The sequence below is a fragment of the Leptosomus discolor genome, chromosome 16 (genome assembly GCF_034619465.1).
Source record: "Leptosomus discolor isolate bLepDis1 chromosome 16, bLepDis1.hap2, whole genome shotgun sequence".
Taxonomy (NCBI): Eukaryota; Metazoa; Chordata; class Aves; order Leptosomiformes; family Leptosomidae; genus Leptosomus; species Leptosomus discolor.
The window spans coordinates 4,964,527-4,986,523 of NC_141406.1; the positions used below are offsets into that span (position 1 = coordinate 4,964,527).

Below are 21,997 nucleotides of genomic sequence, written 5' to 3' on the forward strand. Positions count from 1 at the left end.
CAGCGCCGTTAGGCTCAGCCCCGAGCCCTCCGCCGCCGTGCGAGGCACCAGCCCCCGCTGCGACCCCGGACAGCGCCGGCCCGACCGGAGCTGAGGTCCGATACGCCCGTCCCCGGCGGTCTGCACCCGCCCCGAGGCGCCACGCCGGAGCAGGCCACCGCTCTCGGTAATTATGCAACCGCCGGTGCTTCCCCCGGTGCCGACGGGGGGCGGGCTCGGCCCCGCAGAGCCCCCGCCGCGCCCGGGCAGGGCAGGCCCCCCGGCAGCCGCTCGCTCGCCCCCCGCCCCGCCTCACCGGGGGCACCGCTGCCCACTCCCAACCGCCGACGGCGGCGGGCGGAAGAGGCGGGCCCGCGCCGGAGACCCCTCTAAAGCCCTACGCTCCGCTCCCGTTACCTCAGCGGTTGCGGCCACCGGCCCCGCTCCTTCCCGGACCGCCGCGCCGCCTGCCCCCTCCCCACTCACATCACTTCCTCATCCGGGCCCGCCGCCCCCTCGCTGGGGCTGCACGTACGGCCCAGGCGGTCGTTGCTGCTGCCCCGCCCCCGCCAACGGCCGCTCCGCCCCGCCCCCGGTGCCCGCGCCCCGCCCCCAACCGGGACCCCGCCCGCCGCGCCGCCGTGGGGGGGTGGCCCGGCCCGCTCTTTCCCACTCGTCTCGGTGGTGGGCGTCACGTGACGCGCGCGTGCTGGCCCGGCGGCCCCGGATGCGGAAGTGGCGAGCGCTGCCCGAGGGGCCTCGTCGGGACGGTGTCGCTGCGGCCGGCCGCCGGCGGGGGACACGGGACCGGGAGGTCAGGGCCCCGCGCTCGTCCCTCGCCCCGCTCCGCGGCCGCTGGAGGGGCGGGGCTGCGCTGCGGCCTGCCGCAGCGGGGCTGGCGCTGGCGGCGCTGCCGCGGGGCTGCCTCCTCCCGCGGTAACCGGTGAGCGGCCCGGGGCGTCGAGGCGGCCGAGCTGGCTCCGCGCCCGGGTTGCGCGGTGCCCCGCATTCCCCTTCCTCTGGGGTGCTGGAGCTCCGGCGCCGGCCGCCGCGCTGCTGGCTCTGCGGTGCTGGGCCCCGCTGTGACCGGGCCGCCCCGGCGGCTGCTCGGGGGAGGAACGCGGGCGTCTCGCTTTGCTGCTCCGACTCCCTCCGTTACGGGCCCTTGCAGAAGCGCGGGGGTTTCCGTAGCCGGGTCGATGGCCGTAGGCGTGAGAGTTGGCTGGGGACGGGTCGGTGTGTTCGCTGGCCACCGGGCGGCGCGCTGCCGGCCCCGCTTCCCTGTGGCGTCCTCGGTGCGGGTCCTGCCGCCAGCGGCTGCAGCGAGTGTCTGTTTCTTCCAGGCCCACGTCAATTCAAAGTTTGAAAGTTCTATAGAGTTTATTTTTAAGAAACTTCGGGTGTACGTTTTTTCTCACCATGCCTTTGTAGCTTGGTAATTAAATCGACTTTCTGAAAAGAGCATCTGCAAGCTCCATACTTCAGTCTATTCGAAAAGCATACTTTTAAGTTCCTCTGTGTTTTGACTTGGTGTAAAACTACAGTTATAACTAGAAGAGGTTCTATTTTAATTTAATAATGTGGCTATAGTTTTATGAAGAAAACCTTATTCCTACTGATCATTTCCAATTTAAGTGCACGTCTAAAAGGAGTAAATTATAAAAGTAAAGGCCCTCCTTTGATGTGCGCTTTATTTTAAATGAAAGTAGCAGGAAGAAAAAAAATGCAGTGGTCGATGCAGTTAAAGTAATGCAAACCAGTGCCTCAAACTTAGATGTTTGCTTGGCCCTGTGCCTGGGTAGCGCTGCCCTCTGCGGGGCACAGCTCTGCCGGGTTGGTGTGGAATCAGCCGGTTGTGGATTCCAGGGTCTTTGAGAGACATGGGAGAAGACACATGAAAGAGGTGAAAGACATAACTGGCAGCGGGCATAAGTCTGGGTATTCATTTTGATGCATTTAACACGTGGTTCAGAATTTATCCTTGAAATACGAGAGCCATGATTTTAGAGAGCAGTCCTAGCTTGCTGGCAGGAGTGCTGGTGGAAAAGGTTATTATGAAACTTTTAGCCTGACGTTTATTAAACTTTGTAACGTGCCTGCCGTGGCATCCTTGGCTACGTGGTGGCACAGCATCCTATGTTCACGCACAGAGTATCAAGAATGGTTTTGTAATGACCAGAGATCTGTGTTTGCTTTCATTTCCGTTTTAGATATGCAAGATGTCTTCAACTGTTTTTGCTCAATGCAGCTGAGAAGAACTGTAATTCAAGATGAGAACCAACAAGGTGTACAAGCTCGTCATACATAAGAAGGGGTTTGGCGGCAGTGGTCAGTATCTCTGGGTTCCTAGCAGTGAGACCAGCACTCTTACTTAATGGAAAGGAATTAACTGTTTTATTGATCTTTTTAACTGAACAGTGAAAATGGATGCTTTGCTGTAACAAGCAGTATTACCAGCCAGAGTTTGGAAAGCTCTTTTTTTAATAGCAAGATACAGCAGAATAGAACTGCATTTGTCGGAGCAGAACAAGATCAAATCAAATCAAATTGCTTTATTCTGCCTCTTCCCCTTTTCTTTTATCGCTTTTCTTTTAACCTTTTATTTCCGTCACCCTAATAAGTGACAGACATGTCAATGACACTTATGACTGCATGTAGATGCGTTTCTGTGTGCTAAGAACAATGTCACTTGTTTGATTGCTCCCTACTTCTAGACTTAGAGCGTGTTAATAAATCTTGTTAAGATTCTATAGCTATCTGCTGGTGTTAGATGAAAAATAAAAAAGATGATTTAACTTGCCTAATTAAGGCACACTCTTTTGCTGAACATGCCTTTTATGGAAATTCTGTGATTTAAAAGAAAAGTTTTTGCCCACAGGAGCGGGCACACTGAAGTGGCTGGATGGGGGCTGTCATGTAGTAACTAGAAGGCGTCGCTGACGTGTCAGTCCTGGGCTGGTGTACTTGTGCAGAGCGAGCAATTGCATGTGAACATGCCAGCGTCCGTGTTTGGTATAGAACTGTTCATTGTGGTTTTCCTCATTTGCTTGTGTCTTGTAGATGATGAACTGGTGGTGAATCCTAAAGTCTTTCTTCAGATCAAGCTGGGAGATGTTGTGGAAATTGCACATCCCAATGATGAATACAGGTGAATTCTCTTTTTGCTGGTATCGGGCAGGTGTGGTTAGAGCACTGAAGGGGTGTGTTCGTGTGCAGTGGCTTCTAGAGGGAGAGGCTCTTAGAGCTGATACAACTTTGCTTCAGGATGCTGCCATGGTTTTCTTCTGCCTGAAGTAAAGAGGATAACTGTAGCAGGAGCTCTTCCTTAAAGTTCATGGAATTCTCTGGTGTTAGTTTGCTGACCTTTCAGAGGGCAAGTAGCACCTGAATATCGAACCTACAACATCTTTATCCTCTTCATAGAGCTGCTGTTACCTGATGATTATTCTTCCATCCTATAGTATATCTTCAGCAAAGTTAAATCTTGCTGGTCAGCTACGAAAACATAAACCACCTTACATGAAGCTGTTCATCCTGCAGCCCATACCTGAAAAGTAGCAATATACTTGTATGAGGTTCTGAGAAGTTCCTGTGTGCCTTCCTTTCCCATTTAGAGTTTCACCTTTGCCTGCAGAGTGCCTTATAAAGAACAAGACAGGGTGACAGGCAGAGAGGAAGATGTTTGATGCTTTCTAGAAAATGTTAATGTTTCTCTTTAGCTTATCCCATGCTCCATGTTACTGAATAGTTTTGACAGAGTGATTTACCAGAGTGGCTGTTGGGATCTCAACCTGTCTTCTGCCTTTTTTCTTTTTTTGCATGCCAGTCCACTGCTTTTACAAGTGAAGTCGCTTAAGGAAGATTTGCAGAAAGGTAAAACTCTAGACTCACAGTGTGGAAAATCATAGACAAGGACTATGTGATTGGGCTGTACCTGTGACTGATGAAGGCATATATTTTAACTTTGTGAGCAAATCAATGCTTTGTCTGTTTAGGAATGGAAGAATTGTAATTTTATCAGAAAATGAATAGCCAATTTTAAATCTGTTTTTGGTTGAGAAACGCGGGGTATGGTTTAAACAAAATTGACTTTTTAGTCTTAAACTTTTGTTTTTGCGTTCTCTGACTAGCTTTATATCTTTTCTTCTTGCAGGAATTAATTCAGCCTAAACTTTGAGTTTATCTCACCTGCTTTGATTTTTCATGACTCTTAGATTGGGCCGTAGCTGAAAGCAGCCGTCTTTTGCTGAGGCCCTGAGTGTTTCATGACAGTCTCACTGTATTACTTTTGTACTTGTAAACCACTTGAAACCTTTTTGGGACATCCACCTCTCTGTTGTCCTTTCTTGTTTCTGTGGCAGAAACTATAAGTGTGGATCAGACAGTGGCACAAGTGTTCCGCCTGCGGCCATACCAGGATGTCCACGTGAATGTGGTTGACCCAAAGGTGTGTGACTTTGCAACTTTTTTCCATCTGTCCCTTCGCTTAGCTCAGAGCCCTGTGAATTTCCATCTACAGTAGTACTGGGAAAAAAGGCATTTATTTTTTATTGAAAGCTATTTAGCCTTCTTTCCTAAGAAAATTAGGCTTGGGTAATTGAACTACTTGTTTGTTTGTTGTCTGTCTCTCTCTTCTCTCCCTACCAGTCCTTGCTCTCTTTGTGAGGTCTGTGGACCAGCTTCAACACAGCTTGATAGGAATTTAGAAATTTCAAATATCTTTAAATTCCAGAAATTCAGGATAATTAGGCAGAGTAAAGACAAACTGTAAGTGGCCTAGTCAAAAGAAGAGCCATGGCACGGATTTGCATTATTTGACACCAGAGAGCCTTGTAAGAGAGGCATCTCTTGTAAATGTCCCAGCTATCAAGAGAGCTTCAGGCAGAGCTTACATTCAGCACAAGACAAAAATCTGCAGGAAACGAGGCTTCCTTAATGTCCTGAACAGTGGAAGTAATTTGCTTTATTTGTGCTTCCAATTTGCACCGAGACTTGGGCTTTTTCTGGTCACGTTGTGCGGTGTCTTGCAGCTCACAGTAGTTCCAGGTACAGGCAGAACTTTTGCACCTATTCTGATTGGACTTCCCTTTTGTCTTGCATCTGTGAGGAGTATTGACTTGCTTTAGAACAACCTTCCCTGTAACATTTGGGTCTTAAGAGAGCAGATTGAAGGGTGCTACTTAGAAACAACAAGTAAAATCTAAGCACTGCTTTTCTTCCATTTCCCAGGAGGTGACCTTGGACTTGGTGGAGCTGACTTTTAAAGACCAGTATATTGGGCGTGGGGATATGTGGCGACTGAAGAAAAGTTTGGTAAGGCCTCTACTGTCCTCGTGTGTAGGGTGGAGGAGATTATGTATCTTTCCTTGCTGCAAAAGAAAATAAGGGTTTCATGAAATACAGAAAACTGAGGACAAGACCAATATCAGCAGTTCCTGAGGAACTTCTGCTGCAGGTGGTACATCAGAGTTGCAGAGGTGGATGTAAATGTGTTGCAGAAAAAGTTAATCCCATCGTTTCCTACTCCATTGCCATAGTGTTAATTACTGCCTTGGGCACTGAAAATGCTGTTAAGAGGTTTTTTCTTATGTTCTGAATTTTAGTGATTTACTACATTTGGAAGCAATTGAATCCAAATGGTTTACAGGTAGAAGTACACTAAAGTGTTCCCTCTCCAATAGTACCACTTAATAAGCAACTATTAGAATACTTTATTTCTGCATATCTGAAGTGCAGCCTTGGGTTCTTCTAAGCACAGTGAATTAGACAAATGGACCTGATAAAAGTTCATATGTATTAAAAACGATTTTCTGTTTCTGGTGCAGAGTTCTGTAGGCTGAGGTATTAGTAAATATGCTCAGTGGTTTTTGTGATTTCATGGCAGAAGTCAGATGTTTGAGCATGAATGGTTTTTTTTTGTAAATTGGTCTGTTGACTCCTGTAACTGTTCTTTCTTAGGTCAGCACGTGTGCGTACGTCACCCAAAAAGTTGAATTTGCGGGTATCAGGTCAGTGCCTCCTCTGAGGGCTTGCTGTTACCTATGACTTTAGATTAATGAATCCGGAGTATCCAGTTGGAGAATCTCCTCTGAAAAATCCTTCGTGTTTTATCGTTCTGTTACTCTCCTACAGATTTCTGTCTACACCACGAGGTGGGGGAAAGCTCCTATCTGATTTGGGGTGGGAGAAGCTAATAGTAGTACAGCCAGCCGCACTTGTTGCCTCTGATCAATGCCAAATAATTTTCCCTTCCCAAGATGTATTAATAGTGCAGATGAGGGTTATTTCAGTTGCTGTTGAGATGACAAAGGCATAAAGAAATGTGCAGATGCAGAGGGAGATGGCTGTTTGACATCTTTTGGATTAAAGATTGGGTTTTAACCAAATAAATTTCTACTCTGTCTTCAAGTCATCCTTGAATGCAGCTTTTGGTACATCCCTCAGTTGCTTAAATATTGATTCTCTAATCTTTATATTCACTCTGGTTAGCAAATATTCTGCACTCCTTTTCTTCCAGGGCACAGGCAGGTGAACTCTGGGTAAAGAGTGAGAAAGTCACTTGTGGATACATCAGTGAGGACACCCGGGTAAGATTTCAGGGAAACGTTGAAATCCCAACGTGTTAGAGGGGAAATTCCCTCTGATACAGTGGGCGTGCTCATATCGGTTGCTCTGTAGTTAACTTCTGCATTTTGCCCTTTTGTTGAATGTACCTTGTTTGAAATGAGATCTCTCATTCCTTTGCAGGTGGTCTTCCGCTCCACTTCTGCCATGGTTTATATTTTTATCCAGATGAGCTGTGAAATGTGGGATTTTGACATTTACGGTATGTAGGTAGCTGGTCTGCGTGATTGTGAATGTGGGTGGCAGCAGCTATCCTTTCTGCCCCTGCTAGAAGACTGCCACTACTGTGTATTTCTGCCACTGCTGGAAAACTAGAATATCCTGCCTGTGGCCTCGGCAGTGCTCCGAGGTGTGCTGTGGTGTCTTCTTAGATCCTCACTTGCTGTGCCGCGCTTTTCAGTCTCTCCTGGGTATTCCGTATTTTTTCCCGTCCCTACTGTAGGGCCTGGGTGCCGTTATCTCAGTGGTGCAGTCAAGGGGGCCAACTGACTGTGAACTTTGGAGAGGTTTTCTGTGGAAAGTAACATGTTTGTGATGAGGGCAGGTGCAATCCTGTGTGAATTCTGAAACCAGAAATGTTTGGAAGTCCTGTGCAAAGAGGACCTTGATGTTTTAGATTTGTCTTGACTTTGTCCTAGCGGTGAAGCAAAAACCCCACCTCAGCCCAGAAGTATTAAAGTAGAAGTATTAAAACTTGAGGCATTAAGAATGAGTCACTTATCTGTGTCATTGTCCTATTTTTTTTCTGGCTTAATTCTTTAGCAAACCTCTTACCACTTCCTTTGACCATGTGTTTAGGCATATGTAACTGGGCAGCTATTCAAAACTGAGCGGGAGATCAGTTGTGCATGCTAGGCCTAAAAGATGGTGCAGATGCTTTCCCAGCATGCTGCAAATGTGTTGGAAAAATGAATTTAAAGGTCAGATCCTTTTGACAGTAAGAGTCTTGTTTACGTCCTCTGAAACATAGTCATACTTTTAAATTTTTTTATCATATTTGCTTTAGTGATATTAGCATTCATTATGCACACTGCTGCTCCGATTCTAATAAAAATAATTGTCCTAGAACCTCAGGGTTACCATAGTCGATTAACTATGAATAACTGCTGTTATTTGATGCTTTGGAGATGTTTACTTTGCAGGGGACCTCTACTTTGAGAAAGCTGTGAACGGTTTCCTTGCTGACCTCTTCACAAAATGGAAGGTAAATAGCTGATAGAGTTCATCCTGTTCTGAAAGAGCAAGTCAATGCCGTCTTAATGAGCCCATTGCTGTGTCAGTTTGAGGAAGATGCAGGTTGTGTCAGGCAGTGCGAAGATTTACAGGACTGAGAGAGGTGGCTCCTGGGCATTGAAAGAGCAGTTACTGCAGGTCTGCATTAAATCATGCATGTGCCTATTGACTCCAATACTGATCTGCTGTGTTTGCATCATAGAATTTGTTTGTGTGGAGGCTCTGACTGAACGAAAGTCACTACATGTGTGATATGGTTGGTTGTGTTTGTGCAGTAATGCACGAGTCTGTTTTACACAATTTTATTTGTTCCAGGACTCGGTTCCGAGTATTTCCCTGGTACAGTGTGTGATCTGTTTAGGGCTGCTATCTTTTAGCACAACGGGGTTCCAGGTTGTAGTATATGGGCCGCTGATGATATGCAAGGGTCTTGAAAATGAATTGCTTTAAAACAAACAAAGCCTCGCTATGGCTGAGCAACCCCAAGCTGTTTCCTGTCTCTGTCTGTGATCTGGCTCAGAGCCAGGTACAACTGCTGTTAGCAGGCCTGCAGCAGACTTCCACTGACTTGAGAGAACCGTATCAGTACTCAAAAAAGGCATATGTGAAATCTGCAACCGCAATTGAAAGAGTAGCTAGACAAGGCAAGAGGGACTGAAATCCTAAATGTGTAACACCTATGCGTAGTGCAGCTCATGGTGGTCCCAAACGTTACGCACAGCACAAGCATGCCCGACAGATTTGTCTCGTTTTCATTGTGCTTTTTGTCCATTGGAGAGTTACTAGGAGCACTGCATGACATGTCTGTAAGATGCCTGCTTTGCTTTTAGTACCACTGTACCGTGTGGGGGTACAGGCCTGAGCGATGCCAGGGCTCACAGGGCTTTTCAGGCCTTTCCTTCCGTGGGGATGGCCAGTGTGCTCAGTGCAGCTTAATTCCACTGTCTGTGTTAGCACTGTAACTGTTGAGTGGAGATTTCATTTTTTATTCCTCTGGAATTGTTAGGGGCATCTCTAAACAGTAACAAATAAGAATATCAAATTGCCCTAAGTGTGTATAAGCAAATTGAGTCAACTGTCTTTATTTTTTAAACAAAAATCAGGTATCTTGGCAACTACAGAGAGGAGTTTCTTTAGAGACTAGTGGAGAGTGCTCTTGTGAAATACAGTGTAGCCTGCAAGCACAGAATCTGCAGGACAGACCGTTACGTTATTTCATAGAGGCATATGCAGCATCCATGCAGGTACATTAATGCAACAGTACAACTACCTTGTTTTAGTTACCTTTGGTCCTAGGTGTGAGGGCAAGGAGGGTGTCACTATATGTGTATATACAGTTTTCTGCTGAACGTGACCCTTAAGTTTTCTTTTTTTGTCTGTTCTTCCTGGACAGGAGAAGAATTGCAGCCATGAAGTGACAGTGGTTCTGTTTTCTAGAACATTTTATGAAGCAAAATCTATGGGTATGTAAATTCTGTATTTTCATGTTTCTATTTCTAAACCTATTTCCTCTATTAAAAGTTGGTCACATGCTGCAAGTGACTTTTTTCCCTTTTTTTTTTTTTTTTAATGCTCATGTCCAAAGTATTCCCTACCAAGCACAGTGGGTACACAGCCATTCTTGTGAAAGTACTGCAGTGAAAACCTTACATAGAAGAATATGTGGCAAATTTTCCTCATCATACTGGTTTAAAATCAATTTTGATATATGTAGGAGATCTGATATTTTTCAGTGGTTTTTTTTTAATGGAATTAACAGCTCCTTACTAGAAAAGAAGAGTCATTTCTATACAAGAGCATAAGATATACGTGCTTTTGCTTCTATTTCAGATGAGTTTCCTGAATCGCATCGTGCATCAATTCGGCAGGATCACGAGGGAAGATTTTATGAAGATTTTTACAAGTATGTCTTCCTTCCTCTTTCACCTCTCGTCCCACAGTGTATGTGCAACCTGTGTGGAGAATATGTTATTAACTGTAGGATGTTGGAAGGAATTAAGTTCATGAAAAACATCTATGTCTGAAACTGGCAGCAAATTGATGAGTAGTCCCCATTCCATCTGTGAGTGCACACCCATTTTTGCTACGTCAGCCTTCCACGTGCATGTGAATATTGTGTTGTCTGTGCTCTAAGGGAATTGCCAAGAACCTTTGAAGTTCTGTAATGTTGGGAGTAGTTTTTGTGTAAAGCTTGGCTGTTTTTCAGACCTTTACCTTTACATTCTTGAGTAGCTGGAGAACAGATGGTGCCATGGCTGAAACCACAAGTGTTTCCAGTTCAGTACTGGAGCTCTTTGGCTGGTGGTCACAGCAGATGAAGCTGTCGAAGCTGTCATTTGATTCTGAACTTGGACTTGTTAATGATCTCACTGCTTTGCAGGACGGTGGTGCTATTTGACATGCAATGTTGATCACTCATTTAGAAGTGAGAGATTATTCTGGCTGGGGGTGTGCCCAGCTTTGTGTGTGCATCTACACCTTAGCGATTGCTACAAGCATGCAGTAGTTCTAACGTGCTGCCTAGCAGGAAGAAACACTCACCTTTTTGTGCATTTCTTTTTCTATAGTTTGTTCATCCCTTCTCACTTCCTCTTCATAGCTTCCTTTCATGATCCTCGTTAAGTTGTGCTCTTTCTAGAGTTGTAGTTCAGAATGAGAGACGAGAAGAGTGGACCTCGTTGCTTGTGACCATTAAGAAGCTTTTCATCCAGTATCCTGTGTTGGTACGACTAGAGCAAGCAGGTACAAGAATCTTCATTTCCCATGCTTTTAACCTTTTATCTCTCTTTTTTTATTTCCCCCCCCCCCCCCAACCATTGTCTGTAAACTCTTCAGTTTCAGTTGGACTCTGGTATTGTACTACTTGGTGCTGTCTTGGCTAGGCTGTTTTCCTTGGGCCTTTCTGTGAGCTACACCAATAGCAGTTTTGCCTGTAATTTGTTGAAGTGATAGGATTTATTATAAATGCAGGTTTTGGTGTGGTTGGTTTGATTGTTTTTTTTTTTAAAAAAAAGCTAGTCTATACAGAGATGACAATTTTTTTCTTTTTTTCCTTCTGAACACTTGTCCAGAGGGCTTTCCTCCAGGTTACAATTCTACCTCGGCACAAGGGAACTACCTGGAGGCTATAAATCTTTCATTCAATGGTAAGTTATGAACAATGGATAAAAATATACAGGGGAAGAGCCATTAAAGCAGCTGCCAATAGATGGGTGTGGACTTCTGTTGCCTGTTCCTTAACACCATGAAGAGGAGGGGAATATTAGGTGGTTAAGTTATTGTTTTCAGCCTCAGAAGAAATTGTCTTGTATGTCTCTGGAAAACCAGTGGCTCTCAGATAACTGAGTATTGGGTATTTCAGGCTTTAGGAACCATTTAGGAACCTTGTTAGGATGAAGCTTTTTCTTCTAGCTGTGTATCTCTATGAGAGCCTCTTGGAACAGAAGTTGAAACTTTAAATTATGGAAGCATTTCAAAATCAGGATAGATCAAACGTGATTTAAGTGCAACTGATCCATCTTTTTTTAGCAGCAGGATGGATTTGATGGGCTGGAAGGGCTCTGCAATGGTCTGCTTTTTGTGATTCTGTACATCAGGTGTCGTTCTGTCACTTTAATGTCTGTCTTGTTACTGCCATGGGAGGGAGCACAGAATGTTATTTAAAATGATTAGTAATGGACTTTACCTTGTTGGAGTTTTTTTGGGGGGGTTGGTTTGTTGATTTGGGGGGATTTTCTGGGTGTTTTAAAGGAAAGACTAGCCATATCAGAAAAATATTCCTTTTTATATACCTGGTTCCCATCTTCTGCCCTAACTCCTCTCTCTCCTGTAGCTTCATTAACATTTATTGGTTGGACAAGGCTATATGCAAGCCCTCTCATGCTTGCATGGGCTTTGTGGAAACATGGTTAATACTGCTGTTAGAGAGCTGCCTCCCTTGCTCTGAAAAAAAAACCATCAAGCATCTTCTTTAATTTATTCCCTGCTTCTTTTTCTTAGTATTTGACAAGCATTACATAAACCGGAACTTTGATCGGACTGGCCAGATGTCTGTGGTTATCACCCCTGGTGTGGGTGTATTTGAAGTTGATCGACTCCTTATGATTCTAACCAAGCAGCGGATGATAGACAATGGTAAGTAACTAGTGATACTGTGCAGTCTTTATGAAGGCAGACAGATATATCTGGAAAAGCTCTAGCCTTTTCTTGCTATGAAAAAGGTCTGTTGTAACTTGTGTGCTCTGGGAAGAGGCGTTACAGCCGGAAGACTTGTCTGCACTGTGTATTGAAATGGGCAGGTTTTCAGAGAACTTGTAGGCATTTAATTTCTTCTGTTTGTGATACAGAACTCGAGCTGTCCATGCAGACCTTTCCCTTAAAGGATAATCTTGCGTAACTTGCATTAGTTTAGAGGAAGCATTTCTTATGTCCCTGCTGGCTTTGTTGGTTTGTAACCACACCAGGGGACTGTTAACTACCATTTTCATCTTAAAATCTGATAGGAATACAAGTTGGGCCTTCAGCTCAAGTTGATGATCTGTTTTGGCTTAGCATGTCAGTCCTGCTTGATAGCTCAACTCTCCTGGTCTTTGTTTACAGGGATAGGCGTGGACTTGGTCTGCATGGGAGAGCAACCATTGCACGCTGTACCCCTCTTTAAGGTAAAGCATGCTGCTTTTCCTTTCCATTTGCTCCTACGAAAAACGTTTCTCATTTTCTGACTAGCTAGACACAGCTAATCACTGTGCTTCTGAATTACAGCTCCATAACCGCTGTGGACCTGGCGACTCCAGATTGGGTGACGACTACAATATTCCACACTGGATAAACCATAGGTGGGTGACCTCTGTCAGCCTTCGCTAAGTACTTCTGCTCTTTATAATCTGTTGAATGTTTCTTCCTTCATTGTTTATTTCCTCTGCTCTCCTTGTGAAGCAAAGACATATATTACAATAGTCTTACAGAACTTTGGGCTTTAATGCAACGTATCAGAGATGGTAGGCAATTTGCAGAGGAAGAGGTCTTGATCTTCAGCTCTCTTTCCTGCTAACTTAGTTCTAGCCTTCAGCTATGCTCAAAGGAAGTCAGGAAGCTAAACAAAAAGTACAGTCACTTCAACTAGATTGGTTATTAGTGAAAACAAATACGTCCCAAATGAACAGTTACAGGTAGAGAAAATGTGGATAACTGACAAATATTGGAACAATTGCAGGAAACACTGCTGCTCAGTGTTACACTGCGTCACACCAAGACATGGAAGGTTTCCTATCTGCTTTCTGTTGAACATTCTGTGCCATAATACTCTCTCTCCTTTCCCTATGCATAGACATCAGGGCTCAGGATGAAAACTACCTCCTCAGTCCTTGTTCTGCTGTAGGACTACTTTTTTTCCTCTCTCTTTTAATACCTCATTCTATCTGCATGCATTAGTTGACTGTCCACGCCAATTACCATTCTTGGGTTGCTTGTACCCAGTATTTGTGAGTGGCTGGAACGCACCTGATCTTTGCCATAGATGAAAAAGGTGTTTGAAGGCTTATAATAAAGCAGAATTTAGATGATTCAGATCTTAATGAATAAATCTCAAGAAACATATGTTAATGAATAAGTTATTTGAAAAAGGAGGAGGTCTGTAGTTTTCAAGCAGCTGATGTGAGTCATTACTGTCATGTAAATTAGGGAGAGAGTGATGGTGAAAGTGGATACCTGTCCGTAGGAGGAGGAAGTGAACTGGGCAATGCAGATGGAAGCATATTAAGAAAAGGCCTAGACTGAAGCTGGATGGGAATCAAAGGCTGGTCTTTAAGGAAAGAGTAGTTTCTCTCAGGTTAACCATCTGTCAGTGTTTTCTCTATGTTGTCTGCTGCAGAGAAAGGCGTCGCCTTTTCTCCGTCTAATAGCTATCTCAGGCTCACGGGCTGTGTGCTGGGTAGCTAACCAACTATGTTCAGTTCTTAGAAGACAGCTGAGCCCCCCTGTGTTTCCTTTCAGTTTCTACACATCCAAAAGCCAGCTCCTATGTAACAGCTTCACTCCACGGATCAAGCTGGCGGGAAGGAAAGTACGTATCTTTCTGATTTATCTTTATTCTTACAGCCTTGTCAGATACCTTTTCTCAGCCAAGCATCAGAATCTTTCTAGCAAGTATTCCAACAGTGTAATTAAGTTTCTGTGTTAAAAGACCGTGAAAGCAAAGCCGTAATGATGTAGGGACTGTGAATGAGGGACTAGTTTGCAGGTCTTGCCTTTCAAGGATGAAAGTAGGTGAGGAATGTTTTGGCCACCATAAAATTTAGAGTTGCATTCTGTAATGAAGAACTCTGTGGAGAGGAAGAAAGGTTTTGACAAAGATGTGTTTTTTACTCACGTTTGTGACAGAGTATCAGTATTTAATATGTCTGAAGTGGTCTGGTGCCTTGCTGAGTCCGCAGGGTAGACTTTGTCTCATGCTTGATCACACTGGGGGATATTTCCTTAGAACACGCTGACTGTCTCCCTTCTCTTTGTCTTTTCTCATGCTCTCTCTTTTTTCTTTTTTTTTTTTTTTTTTTTTGGTCACTTCACGCTTTCTTTGTTGGACCCTCCAGCCACTGACTGAGAAAGCAAAAAGTAACCGAGATGCCTGTGAGTAATTCTGTCCCACTGACTCCCAAACTAACAGCTGTAGTAAGACTGACACTTCAGCAAAAACACTACTGATGAGATGCGGGAAGGGACAGTTGTTGCAGGAAACCATCAAAATTATGTAGTTGTTACCCAGGATGTTAATGTGCGTGTGTCAGTTACCTTCTTGGCAAATAATTAATATGGAGGGGTGAGTTTCTGACCTGGCTGCTTGTCACCTGGTTAGAAGAATAGATGATATCAGACTGATGTGCTAGTGGTACTGACTGTGGGAGTAGGACAGGAGAGAATTCACTGGCTCAGGATGTCATCAGTGCTGTGACCACAGAATTACTGTGGAAGAAGCCTGCATTCCTGTAATACCACCTCGTTTCAGGAAGGTATACATTCTGTAAGTGAGGCTGGCCGTTCTGTCAAGGATGCTTTAAAATGTGCAGTTCCCTCGTGAAGGAACTCGAGGCGTCTGTTCATACAAGGATTGAGTTGTTGATTATTAATGTCATGTCTTGGATATATGGGGGGAAGATATTAGGCCTCAGCAACCCTGATTCATGGGCACCAGCTTTGGTAATTCAGCTGCTCCAGTTGTTCTGCTCATGAGACTTTTATATGTGATTTCTTTTGGTGTAGATACCAAATGAGTGGTGAGAGTTGGATACTTCTAACTTGCAGATCTTGAACATTCTTGAAAGAGGTTCCAGTGCTATGTGGTTTTTATTTCAGCATTAGGGGCTCCAAAAGATGCTGAGAATGCCCTGCCTATCCAGGTAGATTATGATGGCTATGATGCCCAGGTATTCAGACTGCCAGGCCCATCCAGAGCCCAGCGCTGTACCACTTTCAGGTAAGAGGCTTGTGAGTGTACTAGTTCTAGAGTAGCCATGTTATTTCTGGATGCATAAAATGCTTTGAGGAATTTAAAGAGAATAAATCTTCGCATGCTTACAATTGAACAAAAAGCTTTATCTGTAGCTAGTATTTATGGCTGGTTGTCTGGTATTTACTTCTAAGATGGCGTGTGGGATCTAGGAAAAGGGATACTTTTTCTTTACATCTTAAATTTTGTCTGAAGTAGAATGAAGCTAGTTTCCCTTGCTAAGTTCCTAGCAGATTTTGCAAACTGGATAAGAAAGCACTTGCACAATGGAATTGCACACTGTTGTAGAAATAGCATTAGTTTGATGCATCGCTTAGTAACTGGTGCTGAATGCAGAATGGTGGGGAATCTTCCCTGAAAATGGTGCCTTTCTGCATGAGAGAAGAAACAGAGGAGCTGAGTGCAGGTTCTCAAATATTCTGTGGCCTTTTGTCTGAGAAGAAAGCCTAATTATTCTCAGGTCCTGGCCAAATTCATTGAACAACCTGTAAATTTCAGTGATTTTTCAGGAATATGAGATTGAACTTCTTTTGAAATATTTTTTTGCTTTCCTTCTTTCAGTAGTGTTACCTAAATCGGAGGAAGCTGTGCATGTGGACTCACTTGTTCATATGTAGAAATCCGTGCTGGAAGATGCCAGTACAATTGAATGTAGTCAGTAATTCCAAGTAGTTTCCTTTTAGCTATGCGTTCCTAGCATCGTAGGCTCAGGTCTCGTATCTTCTAGACGACATCCATATTACCAGCTTGGTGTGGTGTCTGTTGCATGGAGAGTCCAACATGCTCTTTTTGCAGCTGGTGTGCTGGAAGCAATTGAGTGTTCTGTTCTTCTATTGTATGATGCACAAAAGTATATAGTACCCACAGAGTCAAAAAAATTAGTGATAGATTCCTTGTAGCCCTCTTCTTGAGTTCACCTATTGAGCCTCTTATGTGACTTGGGCCTGTTCAAGGCCCTTGATAACCCAGAAATTAATCTCTTTTTCATATCACTGGACATACCTGTTTATTTTCAGCAGGTCTGTGAGAGAGAGAGAAAGTCGTACCAGAAAGAGCTCTAGTTCCTATGACGTCTCATGCAGCCCTTCTCTGCAGAGCCGCACGCTGCCCCCAGAGGAGGTGAGGAGCCAGGCTTCTGATGACAGCTCACTGGGCAAGATCTCCAACATCCTGATGATCCCACGGCCTCATCTGCACCAGTGTGAAGTCAGCAGCTCTTTGGGCTATACCAGCACCAGAGGTCAGCCTGAGGCAGAGGGGGAAGTACCTTAGGTGGTGAGAGGGGAGAGAAGATGGAAGTTTGTGCTGGCCGCTGCCAGGCCAGCACAGGGGAGACGGTGCTTGTGTTAGCACTCGTGGTGCACCTTTTCCGCAGCTCCAGCTGCGGCTGGGTGTGCATTCTCCCTTTGTTATCCTTGTCCAATTCCGTTGCTTTTTTTTTTTTTTTTTTGGCTTGTCCTACATAGAAGTGTCCTGACACCAATTTGCTCTTTTCCCTTGTCTATTGCCTTCTTTAATATCAGGCTATTCTCCTGCGCCTGCTTGCAAATGTGGACATATACAAGTAACTTCTTATTATCCAGGTCACCTATAATCTGTCAAATGAGAGTTGGCCTTAGTAGCGAGCCCTGGGGGACTCTGCTTATAACTTCTCTCTATCGGGATTTGTTGTCATTAAGAGTCACTTTCTGGATCCTTCCTTTTGACAACGTACTGCTGAGCTGTCTCGGTGTGTTAGCAGTGCTGGCAGTCTCCTTTTTTTCCTTCAAATTTAATTTTGTTCTCAGGCAGTATGCAATACCTTCCACAAACCCAACTCATTTCTAGGTGAATTGTATTCCTCCTGCAATTGCTTGATCCTCTGTAAAATTCTGTCCCTGAAGGCTCTTTATGGGTTTTTTTTTCATGTCATGCTGTCTGACACCGGTTACCATTATTGTCCTGTTAAGGAATTGGATTTACTGCTATCACACAGTGTACTTCACATTACGTTTACTTTTCATGTTTTCCCCTGCTGTCAGTTAATATACGCTTTTTGGCTTTGGTATTTCTGTTACTCCTTTAGTTTGAAGGATAGTCTTGTGACCCAGCTGAAGGTGTGCAACTGGATGGGGATGTGTGTGGAACAGGACTGGGGGGAACAGAAGAGTCAGAGTAATTGAGGTTTTTCACATGTTCTAGTTGGCAGCATAGAGTGGGAAATGAGACTCTTCCTTCTCTTTGGGATTTCCATTTGTTGAACAGAGTAATTGCTACTTAGTCATCTGGTTTCTTTCTCTTTCCTGTTTCTAAAAAACTATACTTCTGTTCTGCATAGAGTAGTCATGACTAACTGCTAGCTTGCTGAGATCGTGTCCCATGTCTTCTGGAAGTAATCCCTTAGTTCAGTTGTCAAATCTGAATGTTAAAAAAAGGCATATGTTGCTCAGTTGTAGCTTCTGCTCTGTCTTTGGTACTTACCCTGAAGTTTCTGATGTGTCAGTCTTTTGATTTCTCAGGAATTCTCAAAGCACTGAGTAATTCTTCATAGTTGACTTAGCAAGTAGTTTCTTCGTGGCTTCGTTTGGTGTAGAGTGACACAGTATACAGCAATGCTGTAATGGCAGATGAAATAATACTTGTTCTTGTCTGGATTCTTGTCTGTCTTGTAACTTGCAGACTGGATCGAAATTGCTTTCAGCTTCTCTCCCTGCCTACTTCTCAGCTCTCCTTATTCCCACTTACTCTGGGGAATCTTTGTATCCCTAAGCAATTAATTCTCTTTTGCTTGGCATCTGCATGATCTCACGCTGACTTTGTGTTTTCTAGATGTCCTTGAGAACATGCTGGAGTCTCAGCAACGTGACTCCAGTGCCCCTGGGAGGTTCCATGTTGGCAGTGCAGAATCCATGCTGCACGTTCGGCCTGGGGGATACACCCCCCAGCGGGCGCTGATAAACCCCTTTGCCCCGTCCCGCATGCCCATGAAACTTACATCTAACAGGAGGCGCTGGATGCACACTTTTCCTGTGGGTAAGTCTGTTTCGTAGCCTATTAGATGTTGCTGCTACTTTTTTCCTTGTCCAAACATTAACACAACAAGAGAACCAGCATGAACTCTGGCATCTTGAAATCTCTGTACTGTAACAGAGAGGCTGAACTAAGCGTACAGGCTTGATAAATCAGAGATCTTTTTGAAAATATTACCATCTGTTGGCAAACTTGCAGCATTCAGGTACTGTGGAGCCAATCCTATAGTAGTAGATGGAGGCTGTTGAAGGGAATCAGCTATAATTTGGGTTGACTTTCAGATGCTGAATTGTTCTCACATTTGTTTAGCGCCTTGTAAGTAGGGCCTCCAAAATGTTTAAAAAAGTATTTTGCTTTGCTGGCTTCAGAGAAGATGCCAGAGGTTCAAGCCTCTGAAGATTTCATAAACATACTTTCTTGATTTCCATTAGTTAGCATTGCTTGTGTTGTTGACAAAAGGAGGGTACAGGCAACTGAGGAATCGATGCATATGTGGTGATTAATGATCAAACTAACTGCGTAGGTCCATCAGGAGAAGCTATCCAGATCCATCATCAAACCCGTCAGAATATGGTGGAAATGCAGGGTAATGGGCAGCAGGATTTGACACATTCCTCTGCTGAGTTGCTGGAGCTGGCTTACCACGAGGCAACTGGCAGGTGAGGTCCTTAGGATGAGTCGGTGTAGACTTTGCATGAACATCCCTTTTCCTTAACATTTTATATATGTTACAGTAAGGCAGTTATAGGTTGTGATCTTTAAGTTTAACAATACATTGTGTCAGTGCCACATATGCAGTATATACTTTTATTTTGAGATACAAAGCTCTTTTGGCAAGGCTGGAGATGGTTTACCTCCCTTAATTTGGGGAGGGTCGTAATTTATTACGGTTTGCAATGCTCAAGCGATGCAATGCATCTTTCATGGAATTGTTCAAAATTGCCTTATAAAAGCCTGTGTCTTTAGTTCTTGACTTATTATCCCAAGAGCTGTGACCTTCATCCCAGACTGGACCATTTTTTAGCGCAGGGCATAGCTTTGCCTCACAGTAACTGTTGCGCAATTTCAGTGCTATCCGTTCAGTTCTGCCCTCCCCGTGCTGGTAGGAAATACAGCCATCATGAACATCAGGGCTGGATTGCAAATGAAAGTACCTGGGTCTGTAGACTAGTTTTCTTTTAAAAAACAAGCTTTGGTCCGTGTTGGGAGCTTATATTGATCGTCAGCTCTGAGAAGGGAAAAAGATCCTAGCGTTACTGGATGCGGCCTGGTTGTGGGGAGACTGTTTTTACAGTGAGAGAAATTATATCATTCAATTCACCTAGGACACTTTTTAAGCTGCACAGTTGTTCTCCAATCTCCGGATAGCGTCTTACCCGTTTTTTGTCTGATTATTCTTTTATTGACAATGTTTTCTCCATGTTTTTCACTCATTATTAAATGTTGTTTACCAAAACCATTTTGGTAGCTTAGGCAACTTCAGAATTGCCAGTAAATTTGGGGTTTTTTCATCATTAATTTTGGTATCTTTCCTGCTATGTGTTTCTTTCCTCTTACATGCTTATAGAAATTCATGTTACATATTGTTTCTGGATGTCCAGGGGAGTGAGGATACTGCTGGTATCCTCTGCCTTTTTAGTTTTCAGGTATTTTTTTCCTGCTATCTTCAAGCAGTCCTTCAGGAAATTGCACTGCCTAATTATTCTGTCATGCTTTTTTTTCTTCCTTTTATAGGGAAATATTTGTCCTATCTTACACTTTGTATTGTCCTTTAGAATACTCTAATCTCTTTCCGTGTTGCATAATTTTAATATTACGTCATCCTCACCAACTTTGTTTCCTAGTTCTACTTTAAAAAAAAATAAAGATTGCTTTTTTTTACTACTTCATAAGTACATCCTAGTGTGCTGAACTATCTTGTATCAATGCTAATCCCTTGTGTCATATTCTTGACAATTCTTTTTCTGGATGTCTCTTTCATCTCTGTGGGTGACATACTCATCCAAAGCAATTTTCTCAGTCTGGAATGTTGGTTTTATAGACCATGAAATCAGATCTGTAAATAACTAGCAAAGTTTTGTTTCTTTCCTGGGAGGTACATGAGTAGCTGGCACTCCGCTGTCCTGCAGAGGTGGTGCATTGGTTGTTGCTAGAGCCAAAGAACAAACAGTGTGGACAGATACAGAATGTTGTTGCAGCCTTCTCTGTGCTGCTTTTGTGCCTCTTACCATCCCTGCAAACACCACCCCGAGCATGGTTTCACCGCTGGCTCAGCTGAGCTGGCGGGCTGGTTGCTGTGTGTTTGTTGTGATCGACTCCTGCTAAAAGCAAGGCACGGCGTGAGTGAGGAAGGCTTGTACAATACAGGCTCTTTTGGTTTTCTCCAGACATACCAGCTCTCGGCATCCAGGTGACAGTGCCTCTTTCCTGAGCTTCAGCGGAGCAGAAGAGTACTCTAACGGTCTGGCTGGCAGCACCAGCGCAGGTAACAGAGCAAGGGCTTGGGAGAGAAGGCCTTTCCTTATTAGCAGTGATGAAGTAACAGCGCCAGAAGCCGTGGGAGGTGGGTGGACCAGGCATTACAAACCAGGAAGAATCAACAATGGAAAATGAGTTTTCAGCTTTCAGTGATCTATTAATGCTCTTACTTGGACTTTTTGGGGTATGGTAGTTTTTTGGGTTGGTTTGTTGTTTTGGGGTTGGTTTTAGTTTGGTGTTTTATTTTTGTTTAATGTCTCTGCTTCTCTAGGTATGTCTTACAAACTTTACTATAGAAAGATACTCATTCTTTATGTATGATAAACTCTCAGGCAGTTGCTTAGTTCCATAATAACAAAGCACTGATGTCCAGACACAAAAAATAACTAAATATGCACTGGTATTGTTCAGAAATCTTTTTTTCTGGGTGGGGTTGCCATAAGGTGTCACCCTTTGGATTAAGGAACTTGTTTGAATATGTAGATTTTACATACACGAGCTGATGGAAAGAGTAAAGTTTGGTCATACGTAAGTTTTGAGAGAAGCTGTAAAAAAGGAGTTTTATTTTGCATGGTAAGTTCTGGGATTCGGTGTTTTCTAGCATTTCTTGTCACTATCTACAAATGCACTTTCTCCAGATTTTAAGCACTTCAAACATGGTGCTGCTTGTACTAAATGTTGTTCGCACAGCCTAAAGTATTGAATCATGTTTTTGAGAGAAGACGCGTCTGTACTTTGAGTTGAAGATTAGCACTCTCTTTCTTAGCTTACCCAGACACCTGAATTAGTGGAAATTCTCAACATTCCTTTTGAATCCTGTAAGTGGAACAAGCCACACTAAGCATTCTGTTGTGTTGTCTGTTTTTTTGCAACCTACCTTATGATTTTATGGACATGCTTTTTAGATAGGCACATGGAAAAAAGTTTGATCTTTTGGACTGTAGCATTCAAGACTTCTTTTTTTTGAAACCAATTTAAAGATTTTTATTTTTTTTAAATTCACCCATCTGAATTACATTTGGATGAAGACAATTATGTTTTCCCCTATGCTCATACCTCGAAGAGCCATAAAAAAGTTAGCAGACTTAATTTTCTTGTGTCTCTCTTGTCTAGTGTTCATGTAGTCGTATTAAAAGTCATTTTGTTCTGTTGTTTCCTTCTGTGAATTTTGTC

General features: G+C 43.8%; 1 protein-coding gene across 1 annotated transcript in view; it reads left to right on the forward strand.

Annotated features, from left to right (window-relative positions):
- The first annotated feature begins 768 nt into the window (after positions 1-768).
- Positions 769-21,997, forward strand: part of DEPDC5 (DEP domain containing 5, GATOR1 subcomplex subunit) — a 47,722-nt gene continuing 26,493 nt past the window's right edge. The window contains exons 1-24 of the mRNA XM_086474331.1: positions 769-793; positions 2,190-2,307; positions 3,040-3,127; positions 3,806-3,852; positions 4,341-4,426; positions 5,209-5,292; positions 5,938-5,987; positions 6,497-6,566; positions 6,727-6,805; positions 7,746-7,807; positions 9,230-9,299; positions 9,667-9,739; positions 10,475-10,578; positions 10,908-10,982; positions 11,836-11,970; positions 12,436-12,497; positions 12,598-12,671; positions 13,828-13,897; positions 14,424-14,460; positions 15,184-15,304; positions 16,357-16,577; positions 18,146-18,349; positions 18,870-19,005; positions 20,734-20,831. Of these exons, the coding sequence (XP_086330457.1) occupies positions 2,250-2,307; positions 3,040-3,127; positions 3,806-3,852; positions 4,341-4,426; positions 5,209-5,292; positions 5,938-5,987; positions 6,497-6,566; positions 6,727-6,805; positions 7,746-7,807; positions 9,230-9,299; positions 9,667-9,739; positions 10,475-10,578; positions 10,908-10,982; positions 11,836-11,970; positions 12,436-12,497; positions 12,598-12,671; positions 13,828-13,897; positions 14,424-14,460; positions 15,184-15,304; positions 16,357-16,577; positions 18,146-18,349; positions 18,870-19,005; positions 20,734-20,831 (2,104 nt within the window). The 5' untranslated portion in view covers positions 769-793; positions 2,190-2,249. The remainder of the gene's footprint in view (positions 794-2,189; positions 2,308-3,039; positions 3,128-3,805; positions 3,853-4,340; positions 4,427-5,208; positions 5,293-5,937; positions 5,988-6,496; positions 6,567-6,726; positions 6,806-7,745; positions 7,808-9,229; positions 9,300-9,666; positions 9,740-10,474; positions 10,579-10,907; positions 10,983-11,835; positions 11,971-12,435; positions 12,498-12,597; positions 12,672-13,827; positions 13,898-14,423; positions 14,461-15,183; positions 15,305-16,356; positions 16,578-18,145; positions 18,350-18,869; positions 19,006-20,733; positions 20,832-21,997) is intronic.